The 17,150-nt window shown below is 43.6% G+C and overlaps 2 protein-coding genes across 3 annotated transcripts in view; one reads left to right on the forward strand and one right to left on the reverse strand.

Moving 5' to 3' along the window:
- Window positions 1–17,150, reverse strand: part of LOC133610933 (stonustoxin subunit beta-like) — a 460,649-nt gene that overhangs the window by 183,772 nt on the left and 259,727 nt on the right. The window lies entirely within an intron of this gene.
- The window catches only part of LOC133610924 (liprin-alpha-3-like), an 88,427-nt gene that overhangs the window by 33,093 nt on the left and 38,184 nt on the right, over window positions 1–17,150 (forward strand). Inside the window, exons 3-4 of the mRNA XM_061967694.1 lie at window positions 11,355–11,456; window positions 11,600–11,764. Of these exons, the coding sequence (XP_061823678.1) occupies window positions 11,355–11,456; window positions 11,600–11,764 (267 nt within the window). The remainder of the gene's footprint in view (window positions 1–11,354; window positions 11,457–11,599; window positions 11,765–17,150) is intronic.

Here is a 17,150-nt window from a genome sequence, read left to right on the forward strand (position 1 = left end):
TAGACGGCTGCGTTGACCCTGGATCTCAGGAAACAGAGTGGACCGACACCAGCAGATGACATGGCACCCCAAACCATCACTGATGGTGGAAACTTTACACTAGACTTCAGGCAACGTGGATCCTGTGCCTCTCCTGTCTTCCTCCAGACTCTGGGACCTCGATTTCCAAAGGAAATGCAAAATGTGCATGGTTGGGTGATGGTTTGGGGTGCCATGTCATCTGCTGGTGTCGGTCCACTCTGTTTCCTGAGATCCAGGGTCAACGCAGCCGTCTACCAGCAAGTTTTAGAGCACTTCATGCTTCCTGCTGCTGACCTGCTCTATGGAGATGGAGATTTCAAGTTCCAACAGGACTTGGCGCCTGCACACAGCGCAAAATCTACCCGTGGCTGGTTTACGGACCATGGTATTTCTGTTCTAAATTGGCCCGCCAACTCTCCTGACCTTAGCCCCATAGAAAATCTGTGGGGTATTGTGAAAAGGAAGATGCAGAATGCCAGACCCAAAAACGCAGAAGAGTTGAAGGCCACTATCAGAGCAACCTGGGCTCTCATAACACCTGAGCAGTGCCAGAAACTCATCGACTCCATGCCACGCCGCATTAACGCAGTAATTGAGGCAAAAGGAGCTCCAACCAAGTATTGAGTATTGTACATGCTCATATTTTTCATTTTCATACTTTTCAGTTGGCCAACATTTCTAAAAATCCCTTTTTTGTATTAGCCTTAAGTAATATTCTAATTTTGTGACACACGGAATTTTGGATTTTCATTTGTTGCCACTTCAAATCATCAAAATTAAATGAAATAAACATTTGAATGCATCAGTCTGTGTGCAATGAATAAATATAATGTACAAGTTACACCTTTTGAATGCAATTACTGAAATAAATCAAGTTTTTCAAAATATTCTAATTTACTGGCTTTTACCTGTATATGCAAATATCCACCACCACAGATATTCCTTCTGCATTTATTTAACTCGATTAAAGACCATGTTATCACACAATTTGATTTGTAAGATTAGATTGTGTAGGTATACTTAAAGCTGTGATTCGTGGTTAGGTTTGGTGCCTACAGGAAGCGTGCACCCTGTGACCCCGTAACTGTTGCTGCCGTGTGCTTTCACAGTGTGCGTGGCTGTGAAGTGAGCTCATGAGACAAGTAAGGCTTTGCAGTGACAGCTCCAGCGGCACACCAAGTGAATGCTAAAAATTCATCAGCATCCTAATGTTTGAGCAGGTTGGTTTTTGAATCCTGCAGTTGGCGTCGTATTTGTTGTATAACCAAGTGTTGGTGACAAATAACGCTGGGAGATATTTGCTAAATGGCGCAAGCCCAATTTCAATGAATACTTTTTCGTCGAGGAATCATCCTTAGTATACTGGGAGGATTTTGCTGATTAATAATGAGTGCTATTTGGGGATTTTCTCCTCCAGCTATGATGTGCAGCTTTGCCGAAACCCCCCACGGGATCCATACCCACTTCTGACGGGCTTTGAGGCGTTTCCAGGCATGTTTACTTTGCAGTCACACTCTCCCGTCTGTCTATACTGTGTTCTCAACTGTACTGCTGGTGAGATCCTGCCAGAATCCACAGAGGAAAACGTGTGAGAACAAGACAGCTTTTGAAATTGTACATGATTAATTGAATGTGATGAGTTAATTCTGACTTGTGGCATTGGGAGGCAAATTTTAACATATTTTACATTGACTGACAACATTATTAAGTTAAAGTTAAAGTACCAATGATTGTCACACACACACACAAGGTGTGGCGAAATTATTCTCTGCATTTGACCCATCACCCTTGATCACCCCATGGGAGGTGAGGGGAGCAGGAGAATATGTGACTCAAAAACCCCCAACAAATTACTCCAGGGGTTGTTATTCTTCAAATCTTTAAAATGAAAAGTTATAAGAAATTAATATTCCAGATAATTCCTCATAAAACATGTTTGTGACATGAGGCCATTTGCATTTGTATGTATTTTGTCATTACCGGTACCTTTTAAAATGTTGCACTTTGTATCAATACCCCACTCTTCCACTAGTGGGGTCAAAAATGACCCCATGCAGTTCCTATGGAATCTTTTATGAACCTGGAATTCTTAGCAAGTCTGACTGTCCTCACATCCGATGCAACTGGCAGGAGAGTCAGGTGACTAGTTGTGTTTGGTGGCCATGTTGGCAGGAGAGTCAGGTGACTAGTTGTGTTTGGTGGCCATGTTGGCAGGAGAGTCAGGTGACTAGTTGTGTTTGGTGGCCATGGTGGCAGGAGAGTCACGTGACTAGTTGTGTTTAATGGCCATGTTGGCAGGAGAGTCACGTGACTAGTTGTGTTTGGCGGCCATGTTGGCAGGACAGTCAGGTGACTAGTTGTGTTTGGTGGCCATGTTGGCAGGAGAGTCACGTGACTAGTTGTGTTTGGTGGCCATTTTGGCAGGAGAGTCACGTGACTACTTGTGTTTGGTGGCTATGTTGGCAGGAGAGTCAGGTGACTAGTTGTGTTTGGTGGCCATGTTGGCAGGAGAGTCAGGTGACTAGTTGTGTTTGGTGGTCATGTGGCAGGAGAGTCACGTGACTAGTTGTGTTTGGTGGCCATGTTGGCAGGAGAGTTAGGTGACTAGTTGTGTTTGGTGGCCATGTTGGCAGGAGAGTCAGGTGACTAGTTGTGTTTGGTGGCCATGTTGGCAGGAGAGTTAGGTGACAAGTTGTGTTTGGTGGCCATGTTGGCAGGAGAGTCACGTGACTAGTTGTGTTTGGTGGCCATGTTGGCAGGAGAGTCACGTGACTAGTTGTGTTTCGTGGCCATGTTGGCAGGAGAGTCACGTGACTAGTTGTGTTTGGTGGCTATGTTGGCAGGAGAGTCAGGTGACTAGTTGTGTTTGGTGGCCATGTTGGCAGGAGAGTCAGGTGACTAGTTGTGTTTGGTGGTCATGTGGCAGGAGAGTCACGTGACTAGTTGTGTTTGGTGGCCATTTTGGCAGGAGAGTCACGTGACTACTTGTGTTTGGTGGCTATGTTGGCAGGAGAGTCAGGTGAGTAGTTGTGTTTGGTGGCCATGTTGGCAGGAGAGTCAGGTGACTAGTTGTGTTTGGTGGTCATGTGGCAGGAGAGTCACGTGACTAGTTGTGTTTGGTGGCAATGTTGGCAGGAGAGTTAGGTGACTAGTTGTGTTTGGTGGCCATGTTGGCAGGAGAGTCAGGTGACTAGTTGTGTTTGGTGGCCATGTTGGCAGGAGAGTCACGTGACTAGTTGTGTTTCGTGGCCATGTTGGCAGGAGAGTTAGGTGACAAGTTGTGTTTGGTGGCCATGTTGGCAGGAGAGTCACGTGACTAGTTGTGTTTGGTGGCCATGTTAGCAGGAGAGTCACGTGACTAGTTGTGTTTCGTGGCCATGTTGGCAGGAGAGTTAGGTGATTAGTTGTGTTTGGTGGCCATGGTGGCAGGAGAGTCATGTGACTAGTTGTGTTTGGTGGCCATGTTGGCAGGACAGTCAGGTGACTAGTTGTGTTTGGTGGCCATGTTGGCAGGAGGGTCAAGTGACTAGTTGTGTTTGGTGGCCATGTTGGCAAGAGAGTTAGGTGACTAGTTGTGTTTGGTGGCCATGTTGGCAGGAGAGTCACGTGACTAGTTGTGTTTCGTGGCCATGTTGGCAGGAGAGTTAGGTGACTAGTTGTGTTTGGTGGCCATGTTGGCAGGAGGGTCAGGTGAATAGTTGTGTTTGGTGGCCATGTTGGCCAGAGGGTCAGGTGACTAGTTGTGTTTGGTGGCCATGTTGGCAGGAGAGTTAGGTGACTAGTTGTGTTTGGTGGCCACGTTGGCAGGAGAGTCACGTCCCAAGTTATGCTCGATGGCCATGTTGGCAAAAGAGTCAGGTGACTAGTTGTGTTTGGTGGCCATGTAGGCAGGAGAGTCAGTTGACTAGTTGTGTTTGATGGCCATGTTGGCAGGAGGGTCTAATGACTAGTTGTGTTTGGTGGTCATGTAGGCAGGACAGTCAGGTGACTAGCTGTGTTTGGTGGCCATGTTGGCAGGAGAGTCAGGTGACTAGTTGTGTTTGGTGGCCATGTAAGCAGGAGAGTCAGGTGACCAGTTGTGTTTGGTGGCCATGTTGGCAGGAGGGTCAAGTGACTAGTTGTGTTTGGAGGCTATGTTGGCAGGAGGGTCAAGTGACTAGTTGTGTTTGGTGGCCATGTTGGCAGGAGGGTCAAGTGACTAGTTGTGTTTGGTGGCCATGTTGGCAGGAGGGTCAAGTGACTAGTTGTGTTTGGTGGCCATGTTGGCAGGAGGGTCAAGTGACTAGTTGTGTTTGGTGGCCATGTTGGCAGGAGAGTCAGGTGACTAGTTGTGTTTGGTGGCCATGTTTGCAGGAGAGTTAGGTGACAAGTTGTGTTTGGTGGCCATGTTGGCAGGAGAGTCACGTGACTAGTTGTGTTTGGTGGCCATTTTGGCAGGAGAGTCAGGTGACTAGTTGTGTTTGGTGGTCATGTGGCAGGAGAGTCACGTGACTAGTTGTGTTTGGTGGCCATGTTGGCAGGAGAGTTAGGTGACTAGTTGTGTTTGGTGGCCATGTTGGCAGGAGAGTCACGTGACTAGTTGTGTTTGGTGGCCATGTTGGCAGGAGAGTCAGGTGACTAGTTGTGTTTGGTGGCCATGTTGGCAGGAGAGTTAGGTGACAAGTTGTGTTTGGTGGCCATGTTGGCAGGAGAGTCACGTGACTAGTTGTGTTTGGTGGCCATGTTGGCAGGAGAGTCAGGTGACTAGTTGTGTTTGGTGGCCATGTTGGCAGGAGAGTCAGGTGACTAGTTGTGTTTGGTGGCCATGTTGGCAGGAGAGTTAGGTGACAAGTTGTGTTTGGTGGCCATGTTGGCAGGAGAGTCACGTGACTAGTTGTGTTTCGTGGCCATGTTGGCAGGAGAGTTAGGTGACTAGTTGTGTTTGGTGGCCATGGTGGCAGGAGAGTCATGTGACTAGTTGTGTTTGGTGGCCATGTTGGCAGGACAGTCAGGTGACTAGTTGTGTTTGGTGGCCATGTTGGCAGGAGGGTCAAGTGACTAGTTGTGTTTGGTGGCCATGTTGGCAAGAGGGTCACGTGACTAGTTGTGTTTGGTGGCCATGTTGGCAGGAGAGTCACGTGACTAGTTGTGTTTCGTGGCCATGTTGGCAGGAGAGTTAGGTGACTAGTTGTGTTTGGTGGCCATGTTGGCAGGAGGGTCAGGTGAATAGTTGTGTTTGGTGGCCATGTTGGCCGGAGGGTCAGGTGACTAGTTGTGTTTGGTGGCCATGTTGGCAGGAGAGTTAGGTGACTAGTTGTGTTTGGTGGCCACGTTGGCAGGAGAGTCACGTCCCAAGTTATGCTCGATGGCCATGTTGGCAAAAGAGTCAGGTGACTAGTTGTGTTTGGTGGCCATGTAGGCAGGAGAGTCAGTTGACTAGTTGTGTTTGATGGCCATGTTGGCAGGAGGGTCTAATGACTAGTTGTGTTTGGTGGTCATGTAGGCAGGACAGTCAGGTGACTAGCTGTGTTTGGTGGCCATGTTAGCAGGAGAGTCAGGTGACTAGTTGTGTTTGGTGGCCATGTAAGCAGGAGAGTCAGGTGACCAGTTGTGTTTGGTGGCCATGTTGGCAGGAGGGTCAAGTGACTAGTTGTGTTTGGTGGCTATGTTGGCAGGAGGGTCAAGTGACTAGTTGTGTTTGGTGGCCATGTTGGCAGGAGGGTCAAGTGACTAGTTGTGTTTGGTGGCCATGTTGGCAGGAGGGTCAAGTGACTAGTTGTGTTTGGTGGCCATGTTGGCAGGAGGGTCAAGTGACTAGTTGTGTTTGGTGGCCATGTTGGCAGGAGAGTCAGGTGACTAGTTGTGTTTGGTGGCCATGTTGGCAGGAGGGTCACGTGACTAGTTGTGTTTAATGGCCATGTTGGCAGGAGAGTCACGTGACTAGTTGTGTTTGGCGGTGGTTTTGGTAACACTTCAGTATGGGGAACATATTCTAAGTAACAAAGAGTTAATTTAGAGTTATTTGCACACTAGGGGAATATATTCTAAGTACCCTAACCCTAACCTTATTGAGGGAAGACTCTTAGTTAATGGCTTACTGGTTGTATAATAAAGCCATGCAGAATAAGGAATTATTAAGTACTTAATAATGACTCATTAAGAGCCAATATGTTACTAATTTGCATGTTAATAAGCAACTAATTAATGGTGAATATGTACCCCATACTAAAGTGTTACCGAAATTTCACTGAAATATTTTGTAGAATTTTCCTTTTTTTTTTGCTTTTTGTGGAGAAAAATAAATCAATACATGTTATTTGCCACAACACTCTACGAAAACATATGAGTATGAATACAATTTTGCAACATATAGAATAAATGACAAAAAACTCATAGTTGAACTGTCACATTAGAATATTTGTTTTTACATCAAACTTTCTCTAAAATCCATTTTTAGACTAAAATTTGGTAAACATTTTAAAAACTCATTCTACTGATAAGCATACTTGCCAACCCTCCCGATTTTCCCGGGAGACTTCCGAATTTCAGTGCCCCTCCCGAAAATGTCCCGGGGCAACCATTCTCCCGAATTTCTCCCGATTTCCACCCGGACAAAAATATTGAGGGCGTGCCTTAAAGGCACTGCCTTTAGCGTCTTCTCTCACCTGAAAAGGAGACTATTATATACGTCTCCGTTATCCATAGGTTTATCTATAACCCATAAAGTAGGCAGGCACGGAGCTATTTCAGTTTTGGATGCCTCTGTTCAAAGGGTTTTCACAGTCTGGCAATGTTGTGACTTCACAGCGAGGTGGACATACTTTTTAGACATTAAGTGCTTGACTAACTTAAGGTTTGCGTGTACTAAAACATGTGCAAACTTAATAGCCCATGCAAAGCTGATCTACTAAATACGTGCAAAGTGTATTGCGTCTGTTATGTGAGGAGAATTCAAACTCTTGTGACCGGGGAATTCTACATAATATTTATGAAGTTAATTTAAGACGGTGTCTGGATAAAAATAGTAGTGACGACTTCAAGATATATATTTGGTCTGTGTGTTTTAGCACTTTTACTATACCTGGAATGATGCACAAAGCGCTTTACATTATACATCAGATTCACCCATTAACACACACATTCATACACTGATGCTGTAAGCTGCCATGCAAGGCGCTAACCAAGACCTATCAGGCGCAAGGGTGAAGTGTCTGCCCCAAGGACACAATGGCCATGACTAGGATGGCGGAAGTTGGAATCAAACCTGGAACCCCCGAGTTGCTGGCACGGTCGCTCTACCACCTGTGCCACGCCACACCCTCAGTGTACATTTTCAAAAGATCAATCAATCAATCAATCAATCTTTATTTATATAGCCCTAAATCACAAGTGTCTCAAAGGGCTGCACAAGCCACAACGACATCCTCGGTACAAAGCCCACATACGGGCAAGGAAAAACTCACCCCAGTGGGACGTCGATGTGAATGACTATGAGAAACCTTGGAGAGGACCGCATATGTGGGTAACCCCCCCCCTCTAGGGGAGACCGAAAGCAATGGATGTCGAGTGGGTCTGACATAATATTGTGAGAGTCCAGTCCATAGTGGATCCAACATAATAGTAAGAGTCCAGTCCATAGTGGGGCCAGCAGGACACCATCCCGAGCGGAGACGGGTCAGCAGCGTAGAGATGTTCCCAGCCGATGCACAGGCGAGCGGTCCACCCCGGGTCCCGACTCTGGACAGCCAGCACTTCATCCATGGCCACCGGACCTGTGCCCCCCCCCCCCCTCAAGGAAAAGGGGAGCAGAGGAGAAAAGAAAAGAAACGGCAGATCAACTGGTCTAACAGGGGGGCTATTTAAAGGCTAGAGTATACAAATGAGTTTTAAGATGGGACTTAAATGCTTCTACTGAGGTAGCATCTCTAATTGTTACCGGGAGGGCATTCCATAGTACTGGAGCCCGAATAGAAAACGCTCTATAGCCCGCAGACTTTTTTTGGGCTCTGGGAATCACTAATAAGCCGGAGTTCTTTGAATGCAGATTTCTTGCCGGGACATATGGTACAATGCAATCGACAAGATAGGACGGAGCTAGACCGTGTAGTATTTTATACGTAAGTAGTAAAACCTTAAAGTCACTTCTTAAGTGCACAGGAAGCCAGTGCAGGTGAGCCAGTATAGGCGTAATATGATCAAACTTTCTTGTTCTTGTCAAAAGTCTAGCAGCCGCATTTTGTACCAACTGTAATTTTTTAATGCTAGACATAGGGAGACCCGAAAATAATACGTTACAGTAGTCGAGACGAGACGTAACGAACGCATGAATAATGATCTCAGCGTCGCTAGTGGATAAAATAGAACGAATTTTAGCGATATTACGGAGATGAAAGAAGGCCGTTTTAGTAACACTCTTAATGTGTGATTCAAAGGAGAGAGTTGGGTGGAAGATAATACCCAGATTCTTTACTGATTCGCCTTGTGTAATTGTTTGGTTGTCAAATGTTAAGGTGGTATTATTAAATAAATGTCGGTGTTTAGCAGGACCGATAATCAGCATTTCCGTTTTCTTGGCGTTGAGTTGCAAGAAGTTAGCGGACATCCATTGTTTAATTTCATTAAGACACGCCTCCAGCTGACTACAATCCGGCGTGTTGGTCAGCTTTAGGGGCATGTAGAGTTGGGTGTCATCAGCATAGCAATGAAAGCTAACACCGTATTTGCGTATGATAAATGATTGTACTTTTGGGGAGGTTGGGTTGTGGTTTCATTTGCAATTTGCAGAGAGATAAAAAAAATACTGGTTATAAGGCAAACTTTACTTTAATTGTAGATCAAAAACATCATAGGTTCCTTTAAGTACCGTATTTTTCGGACTATAAGTCGCAGTTTTTTTCATAGTTTGGCCGGGCTCCAGTGCGATTTATAAATGTTTTTTTCCTTCTTTATTATGCATTTTCGGCAGGTGCGACTTATACTCCGAAAAATACGGTAATTATATGATTTTAGTGTATTTTGCCATTGCAATCACCTCTCCTACCAAATCCCCTCCACTATTTTAGCTGGGGAAAAAAACAACAGGGGGGGCAACAGAGAAACAAAGTGCCAACCAAACCACAAACAATCCTATCAGGCCCAAAGACCTACTGTGTAGCCATCTGCATCCTTTTCAACCCTTTTATTGCTTGTCTCTTTCTAGCAACATACCACAAATGATGCTAACACCACACTGTGTACATAAATATGTATAGTAGAGAGTGTAGTCATAGTTCTACTGTGGTACACTACCGTTCAAAAGTTTGGGGTCACCCAAACAATGTTGTGTTTTCCATGAAAAGTCACACTTATTCACCACCATACGTTGTGAAATGAATAGAAAATAGAGTCAAGACATTGACAAGATTAGAAATAATGATTTGTATTTGAAATAAGATTTTTTTTACATCAAACTTTGCTTTCGTCAAAGAATCCTCCATTTGCAGCAATTACAGCAATGCAGACCTTTGGCATTCTAGCTGTTAATTTGTTGAGGTAATCTGGAAAAATTGCACCCCACGCTTCTAGAAGCAGCTCCCACAAGTTGGATTGGTTGGATGGGCACTTCTTGCGTACCATACGGTCAAGCTGCTCCCACAACAGCTCAATGGGGTCCAGATCTGGTGACAGCGCTGGCCACTCCATTACCGATAGAATACCAGCTGCCTGCTTCTTCTCTAAATAGTTCTTGCACAATTTGGAGGTGTGTTTTGGGTCATTGTCCTGTTGTAGGATGAAATTGGCTCCAATCAAGCGCTGTCCACTGGGTATGGCATGGTGTTGCAAAATGGAGTGATAGCCTTCCTTATTCAGAATCCCTTTTACCCCGTACAAATCTCCCACCTTACCAGCACCAAAGCAACCCCAGACCATCACATGACCTCCACCATGCTTAACAGATGGCGTCAGGCATTCTTCCAGCATCTTTTCAGTCGTTCTTCTTTGTGATCCAAACACCTCAAACTTGGATTCATCCGTCCACAACACTTTTTTCCAGTCTTCCTATGTCCAATGTCTGTGTTCTTTTGCCCATCTTAATCTTTTTCTTTCATTGGCCAGTCTCAGATATGGCTTTTTCTTTGCCACTCTGCCATGAAGCCCAGAATCCCACAGCCGCCTCTTCACTGTAGATGTTGACACTGGTGTTTTGCGGGTACTATTTAATGAAGATGCCAGTTAGGGACCTGTGAGGCGTCTGTTTCTCAAACTAGAGACTCTAATGTACTTATCTTCTTGCTCAGTTGTGCAACGCGGCCTCCCACTTCTTTTTCTACTCTGGTTAGAGCCTGTTTGTGCTGTCCTCTGAAGGGAGTAGTACACACCGTTGTAGGAAATCTTCAATTTCTTAGCAATTTCTCGCATGGAATAGCCTTCATTTCTAAGAACAAGAATAGACTGTCGAGTTTCAGATGAAAGTTCTCTTTTTCTAGCCATTTTGAGCGTTTAATTGACCCCACAAATGTGATGCTCCAGAAACTCATTCTGCTCAAAGGAAGGTCAGTTTTGTAGCTTCTGTAAAGAGCTAAACTGTTTTCAGATGTGTGAACATGATTGCACAAGGGTTTTCTAATCATCAATTAGCCTTCTGAGCCAATGAGCAAACACATTGTACCATTAGAACACTGGAGTGATAGTTGCTGGAAATGGGCCTCTATACACCCATGTAGATATTGCACCAAAAACCAGACATTTGCTGCTAGAATAGTCATTTACCACATTAGCAATGTATAGAGTGTATTTCTTTAAAGTTAAGACTAGTTTAAAGTTATCTTCATTGAAAAGTACAGTGCATTTCCTTCAAAAATAAGGACATTTCAATGTGACCCCAAACTTTTGAACGGTAGTGTATGTAAAAAAACAAACAACGGAATTAAAGTTTGTTCCGCGTAATTAAACAAGGTGTCCTGCTTCAAAGCAGTGTTGTAAAATGACACATGGACATTGTTATCTTTTTGGTAGGCGATGAGTGAGTGGGTAGGGGGGGGTCTCTCTCATGCATTCCAGTGCGAGGCCATTGTATAACAGTGTGATGTAATGCATCCATGTGTTCACAAGGCAAGTGAAAAGTGTGTCAGTGATTTGCATGATCGTTATGTCGTTTTACATCACGGCCTCCTGTATGGTCGCAGCTGGGCTCTGTCGAAGGGGCGCATCTGTATTGATAATGGGTTTATCTGTTACTATCACGGCATTTCGATTATATTTTTGTTTGGCTGTGCCACGTCTGGGTTGTTTTTCCCTCCAATAAAACACACATTGACGCACCGTTTAAACACTTTGTTTTGTTTGCCCCTGAACGCATCGTGTGTGTTCTGCAGGAGTTTGCTGTGTTGACTAAAGAGCTGAACGTTTGCCGGGAGCAGCTACTGGAGAGGGAGGAGGAGATTGCTGAGCTCAAGGCGGAGAGAAACAACACGCGGGTAAGATGTTCAGCAGCCATTTTGCCTGATTAGCACTCTTCCAGCACTCGTGTTTGCTTTCTCACCCGTTGTGGTGGTATGTGTGAGACTGACTCACTGTGCTCCCTCCATCTTGTTCCTGTCTTCACTGTCCTACTGTACAGTTGTTGCTGGAACACCTGGAGTGTCTGGTGTCTCGTCACGAGCGCAGTCTGAGGATGACGGTGGTCAAGAGGCAAGCCCAGTCCCCAGCGGGGGTCTCCAGTGAGGTGGAAGTCCTCAAGGCCCTGAAGTCTCTCTTTGAGCACCACAAAGCTCTGGATGAGAAGGTGGGTCCTGAACACCGCCTTTGTATCGCCAATCAGACCACTGATATGTACGTGTGATTTAAATAAATATTTATCATTCCTAGTGGCATTTTTTGCGGGCGTCTGTGCTTAGTTTAAGAAATTAGGTAAACAAGACTATAACATGCGCTTATTATATATGCTATGTTGTAAAGTCGTATATTGTAGTCGTCCTCAGGCATGTATTTTCTTTTTTAGTATATAATTTATTGGTTGTGCTTTAGACCAGTGGTTCTCAAACCCCCTCATAAAAACTTTGGCTCTCTAAGTACCACCATAATGACCAACATTAAAATACAGTAGTGTAGTAGGCCTAAGTATTCATTAAAAACAAAGAGGCTTTATTTAATAAGTATATAAAATATTTTTGGCCACTGTAACACCACACACAGTTTCAACAGTAGCACTGTGTTTTAAAGGGGAACATTATCACAATTTCAGAAGGGTTAAAGCCATTAAAAATCAGTTCCCAGTGGCTTATTTTATTTTTCGAAGTTTTTTTCAAAATTTTACCCATCACGCAATATCCCTAAAAAAAGCTTCAAAGTGCCTGATTTTAACCATCGTTATATACACCCGTCCATTTTCCTGTGACGTCACATAGTGATGCCAACACAAACAAACATGGCACATAGAACAGCAAGCTATAGCGACATTAGTTCGGATTCAGACTCGGATTTCAGCGGCTTAAGCGATTCAACAGATTACGCATGTGTTGAAACGGATGGTTGTAGTGTGGAGGCAGGGAGCGAAAACGAAATTGAAGAAGAAACTGAAGCTATTGAGCCATATCGGTTTGAACCGTATGCAAGCGAAACCGACGAAAACGACACGACAGCCAGCGACACGGGAGAAAGCGAGGACGAATTCGGCGATCGCCTTCTAACCAACGATTGGTATGTGTTTGTTTGGCATTAAAGGAAACTAACAACTATGAACTAGGTTTACAGCATATGAAATACATTTGGCAACAACATGCACTTTGAGAGTGCAGACAGCCCAATTTTCATCAATTAATATATTCTGTGGACATACCCTCATGTCAGCAGGCCAGGGAAGCTAGGGTCGATATTCTTCTCTTGATCATTTTCCGTGGCATAAGGGACGGTGTGAGCCAAGACATCCAGGAGGTTTAGCTCGCTCGTCTGCGGGAACAAACTGCCGTCATTGCTTGCCGTGCTAGCGAGGTCCTTTGTCCCTGAATTGCTCACACACTCCGGCAGATTCAATGGGGGTCTGGCAGCAGATTTCTTTGACTTTATCGTTGGAAATGCATCTGCTTTGAGTGTCGCAGGATATCCACACATTCTTGCCATCTCTGTCGTAGCATAGCTTTCGTCGGTAAAATGTGCGGAACAAACGTCCAATTTCTTGCCACTTTCGCATCTTTGGGCCACTGGTGCAACGTGAATCCGTCCCTGTTCGTGTTGTTACACCCTTCGACAACACACCGACGAGGCATGATGTCTCCAAGGTACGGAAAACAGTCGAAAAAACGGAAACTAACAGAGCTGATTTGACTCGGTGTTTGAGAAAATGGCGGATTGCTTCCCGATGTGACGCCACGTTGTGACGTCATCGCTCCGAGAGCGAATATTAGAAAGGCGTTTAATTCGCCAAAATTCACTCATTTAGAGTTCGGAAATCGGTTAAAAAAATATATGGTCTTTTTTCTGCAACATCAAGGTATATATTGACGCTTACATAGGTCTGGTGATAATGTTCCCCTTTAAATAAATATTTATCATTCTTAGTAGTATTTTTTGGGGGGCGTCTGTGCTTAGTTTAAGAAATTAGGTAAACAAGACTATTACACGCACTTATGATATATGCTATATTGTAAAGTCGTATATTGTAGTCGTCCTCAGGCATGTATTTTCTTTTTTAGCATGTCATTTATTAGATTGGTTGTGCTTTAGACCAGTGGTTCTCAAACTTTTTTCACCAAGTACCCCATCAGAAAAAACTTGGCTCTTTAAGTACCACCATAATGACCAACATTAAAATACAGTAGTGTAGTAGGCCTAAGTATTCATTAAAAACAAAGAGGCTTTATTTATAAGTATATTTATCATTTTTGGCCACTGTAACTTTACACACAGTTTCAACAGTAGCACTGTGTTTTAACATAGGAAAACAAAACACTGGACTTTAATCAACTGATTACTTGCGCGTCTGTTGAAGCCAGTCAATTTCAAGTAAAGTGCTGGCGATCCGGGAGATTGCCTGATTTTTAGCTCAATGGTAGTATAGTACAATGGTCTCTCGCACAAGCAAAGTGGGTTCGAGCCACACTCGGAGCAGTAGGAAAAAACAACGTAGCCGTAAGAGAGTATACAATCGCTAGACGAAGCTGAGATGTTTGTGATTGACAGCTATAAACACCAATCATTGCGTTGTGGCCGGTTGTGTTGCGTGTGATCTACTAAGACTGTTTGCAATTGATAACTGGTGCAAACTGTCCTATTTAAATGAGGTTTTAGTTTGGACTACCTGCTGTCACCATGGAAACGCTCATTCACTGCACACATATGTAACACATTCTGCAATATAGAATCACAATCGAGACATCAGAAACTATTTTAGCACACTGACGGTGTGCTGTGCAGGGAGGTGGTGGACCATCACAGCGCGGCAGCGCATTCATGCGTCTGGAATGATCCAAATGCAAGAAAATTTATATTAAAATACGTTTTTTTCATAAAAGATATATTATAATAATATATTATATATTTCCTACACCAAAACGCATTAATTTAATTTGTTTTTATCAGTCACTTAAGTCACCCAGCAGCTATTAAATTATACAATTATATTACTGAATAGGTGATAAGTCTCACTTGTTTTATTTTTAACAGTCCATACATCTTGACACACAAATAAGAGAAGACAGACACGCTAAATGGATTGGGCTCCTTATTCTGTTCACTAAAGAGACACAATCCTCAGCGTACAAGTTTATTAGATTAGCTTCGCATGTGAATCAAGTTTGCACGTGTTTTAGTACACGCAAACCTTTAGTAGAGCAGGCCTTAAGTGTATTGTTAGCATTGTCGCTCACATAGCTCTGATAGTGTTGCTAACATTAGTGTCATCCTGTCCTGCTCTTTGATGTTGCATTTTTGCATGTGATATGTGTTATTTATTTAGTTGGACAAGTTCCTCGTTATGTGTATATGTAAAAAAAAGGATAAAGTGTACAATAGCACTGTCTGTAGGAGACAGATGTGGACAGTGTTGCCAGATGGGAAGTGACAATTTACCATTACCACAAACTGGGTATTGTATAGCTTCTGATGCTTATGATAAACTAACAGCATTGTTGGAAAAAAGCTGCCACTGACAAAACAGCGCCCCCACCTGACTATAAAAAGGCATGTGAGACAATGCACAATATCCGGCGCAGTGCAGGAGGTATGCTGTTTGTGTTTGCTAATAGCCAGAGGTGGGACCAAGTCATTGTTTTGCAAGTCACAAGTAAGTCTCAAGTCTTTGCCCTCAAGTCCGAGTCAAGTCCCGAGTCAAGACAGGCAAGCCCCGAGTCAAGTCCAAAGTCAAGACTGGAAAGTCTCAAGTCAAGTCCTAAGTCCTGCATTTTGAGTTTCGAGTCCTTTCAAGTCCTTTTAACCACAGACTAATATATTAACACAGATTGTGTATGCTTTTCAAACGCTGTATTTATTTATTAAAACAAGTGCATTTTAAATTGCAGGAAAGAAAATTGTGCTGACATTGCACTTTATAATAGCACTATTAACCAGTCATTTTAAACATTAACTCATTCCTTTACAGAACAAACACATTGAAAAATAAAGTGCAAATGTACTTATTTGTACAAAAGTGTTAACATTGAAAAAACATGACATATACGTGAACATAACAAAAAAGTTGTACTTTTTATATGACAGGGCCCTATGCTGCATTGCATTTGCAAAAGACCAAATTAGCCAAGAGTCTGTCAGTCATTTGTGCACGATGGGGGCGTAGTATGATGCCACCATGGCTGAAAACTCGCTCCACTGGAGCACTGGAGGCAGGCACTGCCAAGACTCTCATGGCCACTCGGAACAGTGAAGGAAGAGTCTTCATGTTCAATGCCCAGAACAAAATGGGGGAGAGAGTTGTTTTGGGTTGGTGCACTACTTGTGAGTGTATCTTGTGTTTTTTATGTTGATTTAATTAAAAAAATAAAAAATAAAAATTATTTCTTGTGCGGCCCGATACCAATCGATCCACGGACCAGTACCGGGCCGTGGCCCGGTGGTTGGGGACCACTGAGGTAAACAACCAACAGTATGTCAGAAAGCTAGCTAAAACGGTACACATATTCATAATATAGTATACATTTTAACTGACCTTTATTTTACTATTTTTGTCTTTTTTTAGGTGGCTAAAATACGCGGTGCTGCTGACCGCCGTCTAACGTTACGTGTGATATATTGACTAACGTAACCCTGCTTGAAAAAAATCACTGAACAAAAAGTATGAATAAGGTAGTGAACTGCAACAGATTCCCGTGTTTGCAATAACGTTATAACGTTAGCAGTGAGTTTACAGCCTCACTGATTTAACTACACAGCAAATAAAAGTCACGTTACTTAGCCAATAAACGTTATCTTACATTCAAAACTTACCGTTCTTTGTGCAACTTCAAATGCCGGACGAAGTTGGAAGTTGTTGCCTCTCCATCAGTCATTTTCGAACCGCATGTGTTGCATACTGCAAACCGTTTTGTGTTGACCACCTCGTAATTTTTATACCCAAACAAAATTATTTTAGGTATAATTTTTTGTTCACTGGCGTGTGGTTTGGACATGTCTTCTTCGTTGGTTGTCCTGCAATTTGATTGGATGAATGCTGTGTGATGAAAACAAAGTAGATCTAATTTGATTGGCTGTTGTACTGAGACCACACCAGCTGACACACGCAACGCTGATAGACAAGTACACAATGAAAAATACGGAGCGCTCCCGAATAACTTTTTCATCTTTGGGTTTTGGGGAAAGTAGCAAGTCATGTCAAGTCATGTCAATTCAAAAGGCTCAAGTCCAAGTGAAGTCACAAGTCATTGATGTTAAAGTCTAAGTCGAGTTGCAAGTCTTTTTACATTTTGTCAAGTCGAGTCTAAAGTCATCAAATTCATGACTCGAGTCTGACTCGAGTCCAAGTCATGTGACTCGAGTCCACACCTCTGCTAATAGCCATGCATTGAAAGGGGTCCAATTATTGTTGATTTTGCCATTTTTTGGTTTATGGACAAATGGTGAAATTATCACGCAAATACGATAATTATCATACACCTGGGAACACTTGGTGTGGACAAAAAGTTCATTACAGACACACAAAACGTTCCCTGTAGGGTTTTAAA

Source organism: Nerophis lumbriciformis, linkage group LG11, assembly GCF_033978685.3.
Source record: "Nerophis lumbriciformis linkage group LG11, RoL_Nlum_v2.1, whole genome shotgun sequence".
Taxonomy (NCBI): domain Eukaryota; kingdom Metazoa; phylum Chordata; class Actinopteri; order Syngnathiformes; family Syngnathidae; genus Nerophis; species Nerophis lumbriciformis.